General features: G+C 41.1%; 2 protein-coding genes across 3 annotated transcripts; one reads left to right on the forward strand and one right to left on the reverse strand.

Moving 5' to 3' along the window:
- Positions 1-1167: 1167 nt before the first annotated feature.
- On the forward strand, positions 1168-19058 carry cap2 (cyclase associated actin cytoskeleton regulatory protein 2). Of its 2 annotated transcripts, none has more exons than XM_031854049.1 (13): positions 1168-1458; positions 4886-5013; positions 5116-5216; positions 6727-6804; positions 11974-12117; positions 12830-12915; positions 13532-13631; positions 16752-16935; positions 17130-17293; positions 17402-17525; positions 17612-17694; positions 17821-17961; positions 18095-19058. In XM_031854049.1, the coding sequence occupies exons 2-13, from the start codon at positions 4896-4898 to the stop codon at positions 18176-18178; spliced, it is 1407 nt and encodes a 468-aa protein (XP_031709909.1). In that variant the 5' UTR covers positions 1168-1458; positions 4886-4895; the 3' UTR covers positions 18179-19058. The 2 variants fall into 2 exon arrangements, with proteins under 2 accessions (XP_031709909.1, XP_031709908.1); XM_031854048.1 differs by having other exon boundaries at positions 1170-1458; positions 13526-13631.
- Positions 19022-21305, reverse strand: aunip (aurora kinase A and ninein interacting protein). Its single transcript, XM_031854050.1, has 4 exons — positions 21277-21305; positions 20880-20993; positions 20506-20662; positions 19022-20331 (listed from the first exon to the last, which is right to left on the reverse strand). Exons 2-4 carry the CDS (start codon positions 20970-20972, stop codon positions 19364-19366), a joined length of 1218 nt encoding a protein of 405 aa, XP_031709910.1. The 5' UTR covers positions 20973-20993; positions 21277-21305; the 3' UTR covers positions 19022-19363.
- Positions 21306-21312: the final 7 nt, after the last annotated feature.

The raw sequence follows: 21312 nt of genomic DNA on the forward strand, positions 1-21312 counted from the left end.
GTACGACTTTCTAATAAGACATTATTCACAACGGGTTTATAAGTAACTAGGAACTTTGCTAACAAATATTAAATAATCTGCTAAAAGCTTTCCAGATCAATTATAGGAACCGCTAATAAGAATAATAAGAACTGTCATCGGTGTTAAAGTTACTTGTGAGCCTGTGTAACAGACTGGGAGTGTCTGGGCTCCAATACTATGTTCAGATCGTATTATTCAGACTGTAATTATGCGCAGTCGAGTGGGGAGTCTGTGATATTGGGGATTTCTAGCAGCAGTGAAAGCCTATCTCAGATACCGCTGGCTGCAAAGTCGCCATTTTGCTAAAGGCTGCTGGACTGCAGCCATAGTCGGAATATAAATAAAACCCTAAGCTAATTTAAAAAAAAGGGACTACGACAACTTTTTTGTAGTTTTACTTGTTAATAAAGCACTAAAAATACATAACACAACAAAAACAGCTAAGTAAGGGGAGCCGTGTTGCCAAAGAGGCTAAGGCGGTGACCGTCTTCTCTCGTTTCCTGCACAAAATGCACGCAAAATACTCAAACAATCATTAAAAGAAAACTAATTTGGATAATTATCTGCTGTGACTTCAAGGTGAGCAGTGGCTGTAACTACCTGAAACAAATAGGCTCAATGAACACTCCTAAATAAGCATAACAGGGGATTTTCTTCCAATTCTGACAACATTGCGTGAATGCAGCATAAGAAAAGACACAATCATGTTGCATTATGGATAAGCGTCAGTGTTTTGGGGAATTTGGAACTTAAAAGTCTAAATATCTTGGCCTCTGCTCCACCAATTATTTACCATTTTTTAAGAAATATCTATCTCAAATCGCAGAAGCTTATGAAAGTGCAATGGGCCTACTAGATAGCTGGATAACTCCTTAAAACTTTGTTTATCGTGGAGGCATTATTGTGTAGGCTACCTGTTGACCCAACGTTTGAACTCTCTCAGCATCCAGGATGCGATAGCCTACTTTGAACTACATCAGCAGATAGTATAATGCTATAATGTTTAGGAGGGGGTTTCCAGGTTGGGGGGGGGGTCAAGCCTTGGCCCAGTTCACTGGATGAAGACGATGATGGACTTCCCTGTTAAGTTCAGGTCTATTCCCTCCGTAGGGACCCGTGCAGACTTCGCTGCAGCGTCAACAACTCGTCTATTTTTAGCAGGGCTGTCTGAGGCTGCCATGCTGCCTGTGCGAGGTAAAAGCTCGTCCGCCCCAGAAGAGATACTGCGGCACTGAGTCACGGTGCTGGTCTCTGCTCTGCCGTGTGGCTCTCAGGTTCGCCGTGTTGCTTAATTAGGACTTCCCGGAAGAGTCACGGTGCTGTGCGCAGCTGAGTGGCGCGGGGCAAGGAGGCAGGAGGAGACCGAACGACCGCGGCTACGACTCCGACCGTCACCAACTAAACATCTGTAGACATTTTGCGGACCAGAGGAGGAAGGTAAGTTGATTCTATTACTCACGAGTTCCTAACTGACTGTCACGTTGAGCTAATTGTGGTGGAGCAGAGGGAATAATGGGGTCTCCAACGTGGCAGAAATATCCAGAGTCATCTTCACCCGCTCCCTGCGCCATGCTCTCTTCTATTTAGCACGCAGTATAAGAGCACACTGTGTTGAGTTTGTGCTATTATTGTCTCCCTTTATCTCGTTTGTCTGCTGGAGTAACGGTGCGTGTTGTGGCGTGGAGCATCAGATTTGAGGGGCGGTGAAAGTCCTGTCAGCATGCCAGCAGGGTGCCATGTCATGTTTTATTATGAGGCGTCATCTTTGGACTGAGAGAGTGCATGCGTGATGAGCACCTGTAATCAGCCAATATGAGTCTCAAACAGCCTATTAATGTCATGGATCATACATGCTATAGACTGTAGATGTTTTGAGTTTCAAAAAATTGACAAAACTAGTAGATTTTGAAGCTTTTGATCACATCTCCTCCATTGTTGACTCAAACTTTGGTTGAACTGAACTTTGACTTTTTAACTGAACTTTTAAGTGCTCAGAAAAATGCTCAGAAAAAAAAACATGTATAAAGTGAAAATGAACCTATCTGCCGATGAAGGCCATGTGATATAATTTTAATGTCCAAAACCGCTACTCAATGGACCCAGGACCTACTACCAAGACTTTCACTAACATCTCATACTGATAGTATAAGAGCGTCCTGTTTCAACAGCTATACAGCTATAGCATAAACACAATACATAGAACAATTATTTGCTGAATATACTAGAGTGTGCTTGTACAGTGCAGCACTGGACCTTGAGACCTACATTAATATTCCTTACAGTAGGCCCATAGCAGCAGGCTGTCGCCCAATTTAGCCCCAAAGATCAGATACCAGGCCAAAGGGTTCAGGAGACATGCGGTTCAGCGTGAAGTCAGTAATATCTTTCCACTGCAGGAACAAGTGTGCTTTCTCAGCTGTTGGTTGGGGTCTGTATGTGGCAGACACTGTTGCCCACCTGTCTGAACCAACAGAGGGGAGGAATGGGTTAATTTACTAATGTCTACTAGTGTCTACTTCATACAACAATGGCCATTTATCAATAGATGAAATCCTTTGACGCCAACATTTAGTTGTTTGTCTGACGTTGTGAAGTCTTTGGGGTTTGAACTCTGGCTGTTTCTGTGATTGGCTGAATGTATTAAGTGCATATAGAAAGCTAAAAGAGCATCACTGGCCATGTCTTTGTATTGGCATTAGGAGTTTGGCTGTTTGACAATACAATCAGTGCAATCGCTGGCTGTTTCTGTCTCATGGTTTTAAAATACATTCTTATTGACCGAGACAGTGATTAAATGAAGTGTGTTGGGCTTGAGCAAATACAGTAGTTGATTATTTGTCATCTATTCAATGCATAATATGTAAAGCTGCAGCGCTGGGGCTGCATCAGAAAATACAAACTCCCCTTCACTATTTCTCAGAGCCCCATCTTTAAAGAGTAACTTCACACCCTTAACACACATCACTTGATGTACATGTGTACTACTGATATGGTATATATGTTCGTGATTGGTTAATAAAGGGTTCTTACAAGTACAATACAATCAATCAAGTCTGCAGATGTAAATGTTAACAATTTGTTGATAAGAAGATGAATTTTGGTTCAGATAACTTTGCAGCACTTCCCCAGGATGTAAGTGGTCAAATAGTCAGTTGAAGCAGTCCGTTGTTTCATTTTATTAACTATAAATGACAGATGTTTTTCTTTTTGTTTTGCACATGTTTAAACAACAAGACTAACTCTAATACTTGTATAGATGGCCTAAAAAGTGTTCCAAAAATGTGAATACTTTATAGCTACGTTTATCCCTGCTCAAACTCAAGAGGACAACCTGACCCCCCTTGATCCAAGCAAATGTCTTGGAGCAGATGTTGCTTCATATCTGACTTGTTGCACGTGATACGTCTACATTGAGCTCTCCAGGTTTCAGACCGTTGTGACCCAGAGGGCAGAAATAGCAGCTGAGACCTGCGACTGTCATCTGGCACGGCTGAGAGGTTTCTCCACAGAGATGACTCGATGACGCCCATCAGGACGATGTTTAATGCTCATAGCACATAATTACAAGACTATCATTTGCAAAGATTACAGACAGGGAAAACTATGCAGTCTAGCTGCCACATTAATGTGACGCAAAGAGCCTCCTGGTGTTTGTATGGATCATTTGTGAAGCGACTAAAACAGATTACAACTCACACCGTTGGATTGTTTGTTTGAGAGGAAGGTAGCAGGTGTCAGATTAGGAAGTGCGTGTTACCTAGCAGTAGTTTGCGTAAACATACCTAGGGTTGCTGGATTGAATTCCGCTCTGTTGACTAATCGCCTGCATTGCCTCATTGTGAGGCATATAGCTGGTCAGTGTGAAGGAAAGAGATACGATGGGGTCTGTGCCTTGTTTCAGTGGCCTTCGATTACAGCTGGAGGTTCGTTCATCTCATAACAGTGAGTTAAGCTTGGCAATATTGTCTGCACATATCAGCTGAGTTTGGGTACAGTCCATATAATCATGTATGTTGAATGTCTGGGACATTTATGGCATTCAATATTAAATGAAGAAATAGAGATTACCCATTACAATTCCTCCATTAAACTCGTTATTTAGACATATTTTTTCATCCTCCTTTATTCCCACATAATTTATTGAAGTCAGTTTTATTCATTCTAATATTTTTCAAAATTCTTTCAGTTTATAATAATGCCACTTTTGACCAGAAAGTCTTTGTCTGTCAACCAAGACAAACACGACAGTAAAAACTGGAACTGAATTAAGATAACTTGCAATTAATAAACTCTGTTTAATAAACGTAATGGGATTATTTCACAAGTCTGTGGTTGTATATTATTGTCTGTATATATTATTAAATTCTTCATTTAATTACATTTTTTTCATTCGAAACAGAACACATGTTGCTTCTACTTAAAGATAGGTATTTTCTTCAACTTTTCTTTATTATTCCACTGCACTCAATTCTCTGTCTTTCCTCTCTGCCTGACTCCAGTCTCTGTTCCTTCTTAATCCAATTGTGTGATACGTTCATGTGTTCATGGCATTGGTTGTGACTGTGGCAGAGAGCCAGACAGCTCGAACAGAGACAGTGTTCATATAAACCCCACCGCATTGGCCACGTTTAGTTTCTCTCTGCACTGACATGTGCCAGCTTTTTGAAAACAGGGAGCCGCAGCGTGGGAAAGTTGAGCAGTGATTCGGTCCTCAATAGTGATCCTCTGCTCAGGAACCAGTGCTGATCTCTCAAGAAAACACTTTTCTTCTGCCATCAATAAAGTGAAACAACGCACTGTATCTCAAAACAAATACCTAAGATTAGAAAGGTCCCAGCTTAAGAAACCAGTCTTTTGTTTCTAGGTTTGTCACCATGGAAGGTTTAATAGAGCGGCTGGAGCAAGCTGTGACTCGCCTGGAGAAGATGTCCATCCCGATGCAGGCGGCCAGCGGCATGGCCAATGGGAACTGCGTCAATGGCATCGATGGAGGCAAGTCTGTGCCTCAGCAATACTCGATACTAGCAACACGTTAAACAGGCACCGGATAAACTGAAGGGAAAGCTCAACTAAGAGCTCTCTGTGTTTCTCCAGGTTTGTCTCAGTGTCTGGAGGCCTTTGACGACCTACTGAGAGGTCCGTTGTCGGAGTACCTGAACTACAGCCGCGCCATCGGAAGTGAGGTGGAGAAACATGTAAGTTGTGTTTGATTCAGTCACTGAAGTCTCTCTAAACACTGTCGTCTTACTGTCCAGCTGCCAAAATCCAGATGAGAGAAGAGAGGAGTTAATCAAAATGTAGAAAAGGACAGCACTCTTTGTCGGAAAGATAGAAATACAATATATATACAGTATATATATATATATAATATTTTATACACACTTCTGAAACTAAATATACACCCTTGATACAGAGTGACTATTCAGAGTGTAAAGTCCCACCGTTCCACACAAATGTTGGATGACGATGATGAATAAGACACCTGCCCATGCACACACTCATGCATGATCTGCAGCAGCTGTGGGAGACAGATGTTACCAGCTGCTATCCTAACAATCAGTACAGGTTTGTCAGTTTACTGTGGGCAAAAGCAACTGTTAATCATTTTTTAAAGTGGCACAGATCCATCCCCTAAAAGTCCCCCAACTTAATGGAAGAGCAATATTCATTTCTGAAGTATCTGTTTAACTCCAAATGTAACTCCAGATGGTGCCCTCAGTTTGAAATGTTTTGCTGTGTAAATTACTTGAAAATCTGCTGTACATGTGTCTTGCACTTCAATATAAAGGCGGATTGCTCACAGGAATGAGCTGAGATCCTCTCCAAAGGGAGCACAGATATCAGTGGAGCAACTAGTGCAGTCTGCCTGTGCTAACTTTTATTAAATGTATGAACCAACATGGATTGTCCTGCTTTAGATCCAGCTTACATATGTGTGGCACTGGAAAGCTGCAGGATAGTGATGTTTGTGTATGGGAGGGCCGTGATCCAAGGTTTCCTGTCTTCTACAAAGGATGGGAGTATGACTGAACTTTGACCATACTTTAATTTATCAAAACGCTAGTGGACCACCTTTTCCTATTTGGTAATGACCTGTACTCCCACTAGGACTGTGAGTGTGTTGTGTTGTCACCCAGTTGGCAATAGTAGCAGCGTTATGTCCTTTGAATAAATCCAGAACAGAAGAGTAAAGGCAGGAAGAGAGAAATCACAGCTAAATGTAAAAAAAGAATGCTTGTATTTGTTCCTCCGTACTTTGATAGAAGATCTCTATCTCAATGTCACATCACTGAACGGGATGAGAAGGAGGGGGAGTGTGTGAGCGAGAGCCAGAGGTAGTTTCTTGAAGTTTGCAGAGCTCCTTTTATGGACAAAGCCTCCTTGGTGGTTCCCTTGGCCCGCGACTGGAGGTCTCAAACACACACAGGACACAGCTGGTTGGGACAAACCCAGACTCTGTGTGTATGTTACAACATTTTCTTTTCATGCCTAAGACAGATTGATTGTCTGCCTAGATTTTAGTCGTGAGAAAACAAAAAACGTAAACACAAGAGAATGAAAGACTTGCAAACCTTTTTTTCATTGCACTGTAACATTTTCTATACTAGTATACACAATATAGTTACACGCCGCTTGTTACATTCCATGTATTTTAACCCTAACCGTATCCTAACCTGTCTTACTTTGGTTCTTTATGATCGACAGGCGGACATGGTTGACAACGCCCTGCAGAATCAGAGAACTTTTCTCAAGATCGCCGCCACGCACCAGAAACCTGCACAGGTACAACATGCTGAAATGGTGTGACAGCTGTGTGTGGTCACTGGTGAATTAACGGAAGCTGTGATTCCAGTGTGTAGTATTTAAATTGTATTGATCCTGTGGCATCCAGCATCAATCCCACAGAGGTTATGTCAATGTGCACTCAACTACTCTAACTTATTCTGTCAGGATAATATCAGAATGTTCGACCTTTGATTACCTAATTCATGATAAATAAAATTATTGAAACCATTACTCTAGAAATATATGCCAATGTGCCAGTTATTTCTTTACTTTCCCCTTCATCCCTGAAATATGCTTTACTGTAAAACTACTTAAAACCACTTTTACTGCATGGCAAACAACAGTTAAAATAAATTAATGGTTTATTGTTAGCAACAGAAATCATGTGTGCCAACCTTCATGTCATTAACAGTATTAGTTTTATTAGAACCCAACTGAACCTGGTGGAAATGATGAGTAATCATTTAAATGTGACTCGATACCATCATGATGCTTAGCTGCTGCTAGCTCTCAGTTAACTGCAGCAGGTGATGCTCACAAGATTCAGTAACAAACTGCATCAAACCTTTCACATCTGACATAGAAAATGAACTGTATCTCGGAGCGGTGTGTCGGTCTGTGTCCTCCCCCCTTGTGTTCCCCACCAGGCCGGGCTGTTCACAGAGGGATTACGCTGCTCTTTGACTAAGAAAACGCCAATACAACACATTCCCGACATGATCACGTATAGAGAAAGGGGGGGGTGGGAGAAATGTGTGTGTGTGTGTGAGAGAGAGCTGATATGATATCATCCCATTGGCCTTCTGTTTGTGTTGTGTGTCTGTGGGTGTGTGTGTGTGTGTGTGTGTGTGTGTTGTGTGTGTTACACGGCTGGCAGAGCCCACCAGGAAGTGATTACTCCCTATCTGTCATGTCATTGGTCAAGAGGCTGTGAAAAGAGCATTCAGTGATTGTCAGAAATGCAAACGAGGAAGGAGTGAGTGTTTTACAGAGAGAGAGAGGGACTGACCCAAGAGAGGGGAGGAGAGAGATACAAGGGAAGGAGAGATGAACTTCTGCATTACTGGTGGCCAAATAAACACAAAACAAGACACAGAAAAAGAGATGAAACAGAAGTCTTGTCCTCTTTCCAAGTATGTAATTATCGTAGAGCGCTTCTTTCATCTCTTTTTGAATGTTTCAAACACATACTAGGGTTTTCTGTCCATCTTCTAATCGAGATTAGCATCTAGCAGAGCAGATGCAGCAATAAGGATTTTAAATATAAGTCTTGACTCCCTAAAAACTTAACTTGAGACTTAAAAACAAAAAACATTCAAGTCCTTTTCGCATACCTTTGTAAATCCTGAAACAATGAAAACAATAATGAACACCGTGCAAGACGGCCCTTTAATATTTTTTTAGTAGGCCTATGTGTATGCATTGAAAGGTCTTAGCTGTAAAAGAAAAACCATAAAAACACTAAGAACTGGTTTAACAGCAAAATATTTAGATGTCATATGATTTTAATTGTCAATATTCAGGTTTATCAGCAATACAAACTGAAAAACGTGTAGCTTGACTGGTAGCTTGCTGGAAAACTTTCCCCAAAAGACTTAAAACAGCTCTGGCATCTGGTAATATGACTGTACTGTATAGTCAAAACTGAGAATCTCATAATCTAAGATGAAAGAGCTAATCAATTTTATAGCATTTTTAGCAATCTTATGCCGTGTTCATGTCGTGTGGGATGGAAGGTAGCGATGGAGAAGACCTTGTTTACGACTTGCGAGCGTTCGTATAATTAGACAACTCAAGATGGTTATATGAATGTGTTGGTCGTGTGAGGGTTAGAAATAATGTGCATTGACAAAATATCACTATATCCTTTAAATGTAGGGTTAATTAGGTTGGAAGACAGGCATTAGTTGACGTAAGGCGTTCTAGTTTGTTTGACTTTTTAGCCACTGGTCCCAGTAGCACTGTGAAAGCCTCATGGGAAGTTGTTAAATACTAATGCTCGCAACAAAAAATGTTCTCTCTTTACAAATTTTACTCACCAGTACAGTCAAAAATACCAGTTAAGCTCAGAATACGGATGTATAAACCCAGTGTCATGTCTAAGATTCTCTAAAAAGCATGATTAAAGAAATGCTTTATGAGAAAGCTCAATGCCAAGCTGAGGCTAGTGGTGCTGAGGCTCAGTTCTCTATTCACAGTCAACATGACCCATAAACCCTTCAATGCACACACACACACTCACACACACACACACACACAAGCCAACTACCATCAGTACAACCCCTGTCCTGAAAAACCTTCACAAACAAACACACAAACACACATTTGTCGACCTCACTCATTCATCTGTATCTGTAGTCCGCAATGCAGATCAGGCATATGAGGACAAAATGTGTGTAACCAGTGTCCTCCCTCTTTACACACACACACACACATACATACACAGATAACAGACTTCTGGCCGTTCTCTGCAGCGCAGCCCCTGCTGTGCTCTCTGACTTTTTATGGGCATGTTCTATATTTGAGCCTGCGTGTGTGTGTGTGTGTGTGTGTGTGTGTGTGTGTGTGTGTGTGTGGGTGTGTGTGCGTGGGTGTGGGTGTGAGAAAAAGAAAGTTAGAGTGAAAGAAAGTAAGCGTCTCGCTCATCTGACCTCAAATTGGCCTGTTAGCTTTGTGTGTCTGGCAGTTCAGACACACTGTAGACTTTCACAGTTACAGTTGTTCTCCCATTGTCGCCCTCCACTCTGCACCTTTGATCCACTGCTTGTATAGGAAGTCAAGGCTCGGACGCTGTGCTTTTGTAACACACTGCCCATCCAATAATGTGAGCCGACGTTTTTAAACCTTTTATTCGGCTCATTCCCTTTCTGTCTGTATCTCTGCCTCAGTTGACTTCTTATCCACGTCGTCATATGGAGGCCTACATTTGCATTTAGAAACGTTTACTTTTGGGGAATAGTGGGAATTAGGATTCAAGTCATTGTGTTAATCTTAGTCCAGAGATTATTGACCGTGTAAACTAGTTCGAACGAGCTGCTTTAGTTCAGTCTTTGATTGAATTAAGTTCTCCTGCCTTTGTGCTAATCTAACCGCTTCATGAAGCTAGCTCTTCCCAAAGGTTAGCTATTCCGCTAAAAACACTTGAATGGACTAAACACATGAAATACAACATGTTAGTTAGTGAGCTTTAGAAGTGCTGGTGGCCAGGCCAGCTGTTTCCCATTGTTTCAAGTATTTATGCTAAGCTAGGTTGGCTACTGGCCATCACACAATTAGCTTAGCTTATCTTAGTGTAAAGTAATATGTGTTTGTCTATGTAAGACCAATGTAGATCTATCTGTGCTTAGGAATGATGCAGTTTTTGTTCCCACACTAGCTGTGGTAGAAGATTTGAAGAAATCATAGCTTTTGCATAGCATTGCTGAAGGGAAAACATACATGAAAAATTGATTCCTGTTTACACTTGATGCCAGCACGTACAGTATATCTGCCAGAACATTTTCAGGTTACAGTGCACTTGGGAATACAGCTAATACATGTGTGTCTCTTCTCACTGCACAGCCTGATTGAGTGAGGGGAAGTCCACTGACTCACAGAGTACAAGTCATACTTTCAGTGGAAGCCGTGATGACTTTGTTGTTGTGCGACGTTGAAAGGGACAGACGGCTATAATGGACGCTAGCAGCTGCCAGAGAATGTGCTCTTGCTCTTTATTCATTTCCACAGAACTAGTAGAGCTGAAAATATCAGTTGATTTACTGTTAGTTGAATCTGCAGCTATTTGTATTAACAATTAGTTGTCATACGTGCTGATTCCAGCTTCTCAAATGTGCAGATTTGATTCTTTTTTTGTTGTGAACTGAATATTTCGAGGTTATAGGTCAGAAATTTAAAGACCTTGGAAATTCACGATGGGCATTTTTCATGGTTTTTGAACATTTTAGAGACAAAACATTGAATCAATTGATTTAATTTGAATAATCTGCAGAATAATGTTACCTCAAATCACCCTCATCATCCATTCCTACTCAGTAAACCCAGTACACAAGTATGGTAGCTGCTTTGGATATATTGCTTTAAAGCTCCTCGCACACAGATATTAGCTGGATTTAGTGAGAATAAAAGCAGCCGGAGGAGCAGAGAAAGGAGTGTCTACCTCAGCTTATGGAGATCATGTGCAACTCATTGGAGGAAGAATTCGTTGGGAAAAAAGGAGAACATCTACTTCTATTTTTATTGCTCCTTTGTACGCAAGCATAGGAGCTGTATTTTCATATATAAAAAATACACTTGAATTAAAACAGATATGTTTAAATACACTCACTTTCACACACAAATGAACTGCGGGCTGTGGAATAAACCACACACTATACAGCTAGAGATACTTTACCATACATCAGGTTGCCTATATAAACTGATGTTATTAAAGCAAATACACTGGCTTATCTTGATGCATGTCATAAATCAGCTTTAATAACAGAGCAGTGTTCTGCAGCTTCTCATCTCAATAAAGAAACATTTTTGTCACAGCTCATTAACAGTAAATGTTTCACATAGCAGCCAGTTCACTGGAGATCAGAACAAGAAAGCTGTAGCAGCAATTCCCCAAAGGAAACATTGTGTTCCTGAATATATGTGTGCGGGTGCGTGTGTGATAGGTAAACTGTAAACACTGGAGGAGCAGTATGCCTTACAAGGCCAGAGGGATCTCCCCATGAACCGAGGAATGTTTCAGGAACGAAGCGATGGGGAGGGGAGCTGAGGGCTGGGAGACGGGCTATACTGTTGCTGAGATCTGGAAGATCCAATGGAAAAAAGCTCTGGCTAATAAAATTTGTTACTGTCCTGTAGCCTAGTTCACGAATTACTGACCGGCAACGAGACCAGGCTGGGTATGGAGGGTTGGGGAAACAACATTGGGGTTGTAAAAACTAAAGCATCTAAAATATGTTGAGGAAGAAAGAGGCTGTCATGTTTTGTTAAAGACAGCTTTCTAGCTCTCGGGGCTTTTTGTAATTTGATTTAAATCCAATATGTTGTTTAGAAGTCCCAATATCCTACCATTCTACCTTGCTCTTTCATCTTGCATACTCCTCTCACACAGACATTTTCTCCTGCATCCTTCTGCTCACCTATTCTAATAACTCCTTTATTCTTCTCCTGCAGACGGAGCTGCACGACCTGCTGAAGCCGATTTCGGATCACATCCATGAGATCCAGAGCTTCCGCGAACGAAACCGCGGCAGCAGCCTCTTCAACCACCTGTCAGCGGTCAGTGAGAGCATCCCCGCTCTAGGCTGGGTGGCTGTGGTAAGGAAGAGTGCAAAGACACACACTTATGCACACAAACACACAGATATCTACAGGAAAACACATGTAAGAAGATGAGAAGCACATAGACACATGTATATAAATGGATGAAACAAACTCACCAAAGGAAACTCTTAACTTCTCTGCTCAGGTAGACATTAATCCACTTTGTCCTTACATAACGAATAGTTGTTTGCTTCTCTATTCATGTTCAAAATGTTAAATACGGCTCCTTTAATTGCAATTACGCCGTCATATTAAATACATAAAATCTATAATAATGTTGCATTTAGACAGATTAGTATAAATAAACACAGCCTTCCATGTTTGAAATCCAGTATTTGTTCCTCTGTCCTCTCATCAGTCTTTGTTTCTCATCATGACAAAATACATTTTTCTGAGTTTAGGGATAAATATAATTTGGATTTAGATCAAAGCTTTTCCACTTGAGTACTTAAGAAAAAGCCTCTGGAGCAGGCTCTGGTCAGTGTTCGTTGCTGTCAGGAGGGCACTTTTCCACACAGGTCTAATCAAACATCACTATGTGACTGTCACTATGAGCTCTTCTGCTTTTTGCTCTCAAATGAAGACAAATGCTGCTGATAGTCAGATACTTTCTCAGAAGTCTGTATAAGAAAGTTTTGACCTCACACTGCCACCGCCACAATGACAGTGAGGTAAGTGTTTTCTAATGAATTTTCATGCCTCTCAGAATCAGAAGCCGGGTCCGTATGTGAAGGAGATGAACGATGCTGCCACCTTCTACACCAACAGAGTGCTGAAGGACTACAAGGAAACGTAAGTCAAAACTATAACAGTGATGTTTTAGCCCATTTACTACGGAGCATAAATACTTTACTTTACTGCAATTTTGATCTAGAGATTCAGATTCCTCTAATTTCTTTTCAATCCCAGGCAGCCATTGATTTCAATAGTTTCTGCACAGTATGAAAGTGAACATGCAGACGTGTGTAATCCATCACAGTGAACATTAAGTATGCATCCTTTTGAAAGTATTGCAATATTAGCAAAGCAATTAAAAAGCAGCATCAATCATACTGACTCCAAAAGGAACTAGGCTGCAGGAGTTTATTTTGTTACCTTTCATATCCTTTTGCATTGTGGGATATTCTTTTACCAAATAGCACAATATGCAATATTCCAGAAAGATGCATTGGATTAAATTTGTATGACTTTAATAGACGACTTCTATCTCAGAAAGTTCATCAGTGAAATGCTTAATTTTACATGATTTCCTTTCTTTACATTTTTCATGACCTTCTGCTTCAATCCATCCTCACATCCCCTCCTTTTGCACTCCCTCACTCTGCTCCATCCTACCTTACTGCTTACCCCATCTTCCTTTCTGTTTTCATCTGACCATCACATCTCTCACCAACCTTCCCAGCGACAGGCGTCATGTAGACTGGGTGCATTCTTACCTTTCAATCTGGAACGAGATGCAGTCCTTCATCAAACAGCACCACACTACAGGACTGGTGTGGAGCAAGAGTGTGAGTACAGTTACTTCTCCTCTAAAAGCTAACAATACACTTGCCTATAAACAATGCATTACTCCTGTAACAACTTGTTTATTATTTCATCTAGTTTCCATTCGCAGGCCTTGATATTTTTATATCAGAGCTCAAATTAACTCCTGCTATTTGCGTACACTTCCATTTTTAGTTATGGAGCAGCCGGTTACATAAACCACTGCAGAGAGCATGAATGAATGAATGAGCTTCTCTCCAGTAGCTGCACCCTGCGGGGCTCCATGGAGCTCCCAAAACCTCTGTCACTCCCACACACACTTCTGTTTATGGATGTCAGCTTTGGGACTCCTCTGCACTCACGCTCACTAGATCCTAGAGATTGTTATGGGCCGAAACCAAATCCTTCCACACACACTTGACCTTTTTTGTCCTTGTTAGCTGGAAGTGTTTCTCATCTTTATTCAGTCAGGGAAAGCCGTGGTGCAATTTCCCTCTGAAAGGAACAATTTAGCATTTTGAGAAATTCACTTATTCACTTTTATTTGATTTGATTTTGATTTTGCTCTAGTCGAGAGTTAGATCGACACAGACAAATTTCCCCTTGGGGATGAATAAAGTATATTTCTATTCTATTCTAGATAAGGAGACTAATACCAGTTTTGTGTCTGTGTGTCTGTACGGTAAATATGGAGCTATAGTCAGGAGACAGTTAGCTTAATTTAGCCTAGCATAAAGATTAGAAACAGCTAGCATGGCTACATCCAAAGGTAGTAACACATTGCATCTCATTTAGTTAATTTGCACAAAAACTTAAAGGGTGACTTCGTTATTTTTCCACCTGGACCCAATAAGTGACTATAAGTTCTTGGCCTGGAACAGCAACTTCCTGAAACCCTGGTGTATTTTAACTGTTTCCCCCTGTTTTAATTCTTTATGCTAAGCTACATTAGGCTAACTGGCTGCGAGCTGTAGCTTCATATTTACCATACTGGTGAGTGGTATCAATCTTCTCATCTAACACATGTTAAACTGCTCCTTTAACGTCAAACAAACGATTAGGTTAAAACCTCTGGTGAAGCTAATGCTCAACAGCTGTGCATGCATGTGTGTTTTCTACACGCAGAAACTTGAGAGCTTGCAGAGGCTGTTCGTGTGTCAGCTGTTGTCCCTGCTGTCAAACGACAGAGCTGAAGTGTGTGTGAGAGACTCGGGTGTGTGTGTACGTAACAGGTGGTCCTCAGGGTTTACTTGAATGGAGGTTTTCTTCACAGACGAAGCCCGACAAAGAGACTGTGTACACACAGTCTGCACCGTAACTTAAACTGCAGGGCTGGTCCCCCTTTAACACAGCCGTCATCTGCTGCTCAGATAAGGGTTTAGTGACACGCTTACACTCTGACATGCACAGGCTGGCGTATGGAGGTGGCTTTACACACACACACACACACTGCCAATCACATTAGTTTATATGCTTCAGATCAGGCCTATGGCAAAAAGGAATTTAGAATTTCATAAAAAAATCAAGATTATCCTTGTTTTTTTAACAATTTGTGCCACTGAGTTGATAATATTAGTCTTATCTGTAGTCCTGTAGGCAATTTGTGGCCTCTGATCAGTTAAGTACATTCTGGATGAGGAAACGTGGGTGTTTTTTGACCGAAAAGTAACACAAAATCTTAATTATTATTATCTTATTAATCTGACAGTCTTTTCTCAATATAGAATGCCTTAAAACAGTGAACATTTCCATCACAACTTCACTACAAATCCCAAGGTTAAGTCTTCAAATTGCTACTTTTGCCCAACCAACAGTCCAAAACCCCAAAATATACATAACCCAAAGAAAAGCCGCAAATTCTCACATTTTAGAATCTGTATCCAGTGAATGTTTGGCATTTTAGCTTGAAAAATGACTTAAATGATGAATCGATTATCAAAATAGTTACCAATTCATTTTCTGTCAATTGATTAATTGTGACCAAACGCCCCTCAAAATCAAAAAAAAGGACAGAAATGCCCTCAAACAAGAAATGCAAAGTTCTCCTCTGCCTCAGACAAACGTGTTTGTGTACACCCGTACACACACAAACACACAAGCAGCCACGAACACAAAGAAGCAGTCAGATGGTTTTACAGCCATGCATGAACACACCCATGCTGCTTCTAATCCAGTGGTATGCGCTGAGCTGTTTAGTGTAACAGCTCAGCATTGTTCAGCAATGATATTCACGACACATGTGCCTCGTGTCAAAGGGCACGTAGTCTCAGCTGTACTCAGAAACGCGTAAATTGACAGTTGAACTGCTGTGATAGGTGTGTCTGTGTGTGTGTGTGTCGGTCTCTGGCAGCTGTGCAAGGTCTTCAGACTGTGTGTGTGAATGTGTGTGTGTGCGTCTCTTCACTGTAGTAGTCGATAGGTGGCTGTGCACTTTCACTGTACACAGCTTATACGTACGCAGCATTAATTAAACCAATGCTGCTATTCATTGTAGACACATCGAGATGGACTGAAGATGACCAGAGCACTGATTATAGGTCCCGATTAGTCTAATTACAAACTGACACTGCTCAGCCAGCGACATGTTTCAAAGCTACAGGACTTTATTTTATATTCTTGCAGCTGATATCCCAACGTTTCCAAAGAGGCCAAACATTTCCGGTAGATTTCTTTTGGGAAATGTTTATAAAATATTGCACTAGATGTCTAGAATATTTCCATTTGCTGAATAGTCATGGGTTTGAATATTTAACCCAGTGAAAACATCATATAGCTTCAATAAAGAGCTGTAACAAGCTGGTACAAAATATATAAATGGGGTACTGACAGACAGAGACAGTAACAACCTTAAAGCTGCTTCAAGGAAAATAAAAGAGCTTCCCCATTATCAAAATATCTCACTAAAGATGAAAAGTGTTTTTTTTCTCATCTTCATGTATGCAGAGCACAATCACCTACACACCATGGTCGACTGGTAAAAAGACAAGCTTGGTGATATTTCTTGTGCAGTACTCCCCCTGCTGGAGAGATATGTTACTACAGCTGTTATCTCCAAAATAAACTGCTGTGTTTTCTCGCATTTAAAGCTCACAAAGCAAAAAGGCAATGCTGCTATCTAACATTTGCCTTTTTCCACCCTCCAGGGCCCCATCGCTCCTCCTCTCTTTGACCCCCCCAGTGCTCCGTCCTGTCCTCCTCCTCCTCCTCCTCCCCCCGGCCCACCGCCGGTCTTCACTGATGATGACTCCCAGCCTCAGGCGGGCAGTGCGGTGGCCCAACACTCAGCACTCTTTGCCCAGCTCAACCAGGGCATGGACATTACTAAAGGTGGGTTGATTGAAGGTTATACAATATGCATGTGCAAATGACGTACTGTAGCTACCAGTAATGACACAGAGATCATGCCCTGATATTTAATTTAATTAAATTAATTACAGAAAATGTAGTGGAACTGTTGAATGTTTTTCTACTACATCCCTGCATGTGCATACATAATTTCTCCTCATGTTTTCCATCTATAGGTCTGAAGCATGTATCGGATGCCAAGAAGACCCATAAGAACTCCAATCTGCGTTCACAAGCAACACCGACCAAAACAAAGTCCCCAGGGACTGTGAACTCTCCCAGGGCAGCAGTCCAGAAAAAAACCCCTCTGCTGGAGCTTGAGGGGAAGAAATGGAGGGTGGTATGTGAAATGTTTACTTTCTCTTTGAGGGATTATTCCCAAAGTAAGATACTATATTTCCATCTGGTGGTAAATCCTGTTATTGAATCGGTACCCTTGTGGTTGCAGGAGAACTTTGAGCAGAAACACGACCTGATGATTGAGGAGACGGAGCTCAAACAAGTGGTCTACGTCTTCGGCTGTAACAACTCCACCCTGCAGATTAAGGGCAAAATTAACTCCATCATAATAGGTGAGCACTCTGAAAACAGACTGAACATTTTTTGATTAAATTCATAATTTCTGATTATGATCTTAATCTGTATTGACTCTCTCCAGACAACTGCAAGAAGATGGGTTTGGTTTTTGAGAATGTCGTTGGGATTGTGGAGATCATCAACTCCAAGGGAATTCAGTTACAGGTGAGAAAAACATTTACAGAATACATTGGCTTCAAAGGACTCTCAAATTGAGATTCTAACCTCTGTTTGAATATCATTAGAATCAGTTGTTTTTCACATCAGTAATTGCAAGATGTCTGTCTGTAGGTGTTGGGAACAGTTCCCACCATTTCCATCAACACGACGGAGGGCTGCCAGGTCTACCTCAGCAAGGACTCCCTCAACTGTGACATCGTCAGTGCCAAGAGCTCTGCGATGAACATCCTGGTACCACAAGATGAGGAATATGTGAGTGTCTTGAGATCAGGGACAAGGAGGGATCAGGAGCACTGCATTTGTCCAGTGTTTTTCCTGAGTCTTTCATGTGTGTAGTTCTTGTTCCACAGTTGCATTCACAGTTACCTTCTTGGTTATTCTACAGAGGGAGTTTCCAGTACCGGAGCAGTTCAAGACCGTTTGGGACGGCTCCAAGCTGGTGACAGAGCCGACTGAAATCGCAGGCTGATTGACGCTTCATTACCACCGGGCTATCGTTGATTTTCTTTTTTTTTAATAATCTCTGTCCGAGACATAAAAGGGATTAATGCGACAAACTAACTTTTGGTCCACCTGTTGTTCCTGTATTTGTGACTTCATGTCTCTCTAGCACTTTGAAACTGTTGATTATGAATAACCATAACATTGTTATGACTGTACTCTATCAAGATTTACCGTATGAGAGCAGAAGCACCATTTAGACCACAGCAGTAAAACATTTTACAGAAAAGGCTAAAGATTACATAACATGCACATACATTCAGTGGCCAGGCAGACAAAAATAAGAGTTAAGAGTAGGACTACTTGGTATATTTTCTATCTAATGAAGTGTATCTTAGATATCTCTTTAAATGTGTAGAGGGCATGGTAGTCACTAGTCATGTAAAGTGTCTTCAAAGCACTGTACAAATAAAATGTATTATTACTGTTGCACTTAGTAAATGAAGATTATGCAACACTGCTCACTGTATTTTGCATAAACGGCAGATGTCAGTCTTGCTAGTGTTTGTATTGTAAAACCAATCAGGTCAGACGAATGTTACAATGTCAGATTCTGTAGAAGTTATTAATTCAACATGAAATAATGAACTAAATACTTAGTTATTTCTGAGAATACTTAGAAATCATGTGACGAGCACTGCATTTGTACACCTTTGACGGTAGTAGTAACTTTCACACTTCCTAGTCTCCTTTGTAGTATTACTTTGTACTAAGATGTAGCACATGGCACCAGCATAAGATACATAAGACAGTATACACCACTAATGCTTTTCAAAACTTTTAATTAACATTAAAGCAAATTGATGTAATTGTGTATCATTTTTCAAATAAAATCAAAACCTTCTGTTCTTGTTTGTTAGAGTTTTTTTGCAAAAGAGAGCTGCACCTGGCAAGACATCAGCATCAAAGAGACCAAAACAAAAAATAGCAAAGTCTTAAATGGAAAACAGAGAAAGACTTCAACATCCAGGAAAATATAAAAGATTTAGAGATGAAGAAAGGTAGGTAAGACAGTCACAGAAATAATTACAATATTTTCAGTTTGAAAGTAGTTAAAAAAAATCAAACAAGAAATTTCAGTTTATAACTGATTTCAAACTCTGGCTGCACGGATGAGACGAGTATATCAACACAAGAGTTTCAAAGTCTCCTTTCAGTGTTTGATGACCATATTCCCCTGAGAGTCTTGAGTAAAGAGCATCTCGTCTTCCTCATCTTGGTCCACAAGAGATTTATAAGCACCCGTTCGCACCATCACAGAGCTTATGTTGCTCTTGTCTTTGAGTGGACTCCTAGCTTGCAGACCTCTGTGCGCTATCACCCGGAAGCCTTCAGAGTCCTGTGTGAACAACATGGCCAGACTGTCCTCATCGACCTCTCTGCAGCACAGCTTCGCTGCCGTTTTCTTGAGAGGAGAGCAGCTCGGTTTGGTCCACTTGAACTGTGACTCAAGGCTCTCCTCTTCATCGGCGCTTTTCAACATGCACAAGGGAACATGTTTTCGAGGTGATCTGGTTTTTGGCTCTGTACATTTACGATCTGAAAGAGGTTCAACGTGAGAGAGAGTTGAGTGCTTTCTTGGTGACTTAAAGGACAAAAACTTGCTGTTTTCTTTCTCTTGAGAAGAAGGAAAATGTTTGAAGGATTTTTGAGTCGAGGTTCCACCTTCCACATTAATCTGAATACCAAAGGCGTCCTCACTTCGTAGACTGTCCAGGAAGGTTGGCTCAGAGTCGCTAACGTCCTTCGCACCGTCAGAATATTGGCTGAAGGTAAACAGTGGGTCCTGACTCCACGCCTGTGGAACTGGCTGACTGTCACCTGGCAATGAGGAGGCTGCAATGAACCTCCTCTTCCTCCGTGGTGGATTTAGCTCCTCATATTGCTCTTCTGCTGCCTGCTCCCACAGTGCTGCTTCAGGCTCAGTCACATTTTCCCTTTCCCACTCATGATTCACTCCAGGCTCAGAGTTATACAAGTCAAACATTTCAAGTCTTCGTTTTGTCCCCGATACTACAGGCGAGGGTGCAGTTAAGGCGTGTGTGGCCGAGGTAGATGATGATGAAGAAGGCTGCACTGGATCCATGTTTGGCACTTCAGAAGTAGACATCTTATTGAGAACTTTAGGCAGAAAGTACAAGAAAAAAGCATTATGTTAACACAAAAACAAAAGGTTGTTTCAATGTATACATTCATCAAGTCAATGGTTTACTGCAGTTTTATCAGCTTCTGACTGATGCAGCAAAATATGGTACTCATCCTAAGAAAATGTCTTAGCAGAGGTTTGCAACATACCTCTGCCCTGAGGTGTGAAAAAGGTTGATATAGAGCTCTGTTTGGTCTTTGGCATCTCCATTTTGGTCTGGGTGAAATTGAGTGCCACAGCCAAACTGTATCCTCCGCCTCCAGCGAAGGGATTCAGCAGTTTAGAAATGGGAGGAGCGTACCGTTTCTACAAATAAAAAAATAAGAAGACATGCACGTTAAGATGTGATCCTACTAAGACACAAAGTGCAAAAACTGAGGAAATGGCTACTGTTAAGATGATATACTGGAAGTGGTAGTGTGTTATTAACATCTGCTGTGAACAAGTTATTAAATCTATTCATTCACTGCTTTGTTGATCAGTCATAATTGTGTTAGTTTAGCTAACTAGTTTCCACATTTACCTGTTTGGCTTTTCCTTTCAGTTGCACAGTATCCAGCCAAACTCCACATTCCTCTTGAGCAGAGGTCCGCAGAGCTGGTTTGGAGGTCTTCATAGTGGAGAGTGAGGGACAGATCTGTAATACATGAAATACAAAATTGTATTTGTGCGTAGGATAACATAGATTTTTGATATACGTTCGCTGCGTGATTTATCACAGGCAATATTGCGTTCCTCATCTTTATCTAACGCTAATTCACCCCATAATTCTTCCATAATCTAAATTACGCGACTGGTGTTGACCAGTTACACAACTTCACCAACGGATAATTTAACGTTTAATAATCCCAGTCTTACTTAGATTCTCCATTCAACGCAAATCATCATATCATATTTGAACTGGCCTCGTCGGATTTTACCTTAATGTTTCAGCTTCCCTTTGCGGTTCCTTAAAC

The sequence above is a fragment of the Anarrhichthys ocellatus genome, unplaced genomic scaffold (assembly GCF_004355925.1).
Source record: "Anarrhichthys ocellatus isolate YVR2014 unplaced genomic scaffold, GSC_Weel_1.0 scaffold14, whole genome shotgun sequence".
Lineage (NCBI taxonomy): Eukaryota > Metazoa > Chordata > Actinopteri > Perciformes > Anarhichadidae > Anarrhichthys > Anarrhichthys ocellatus.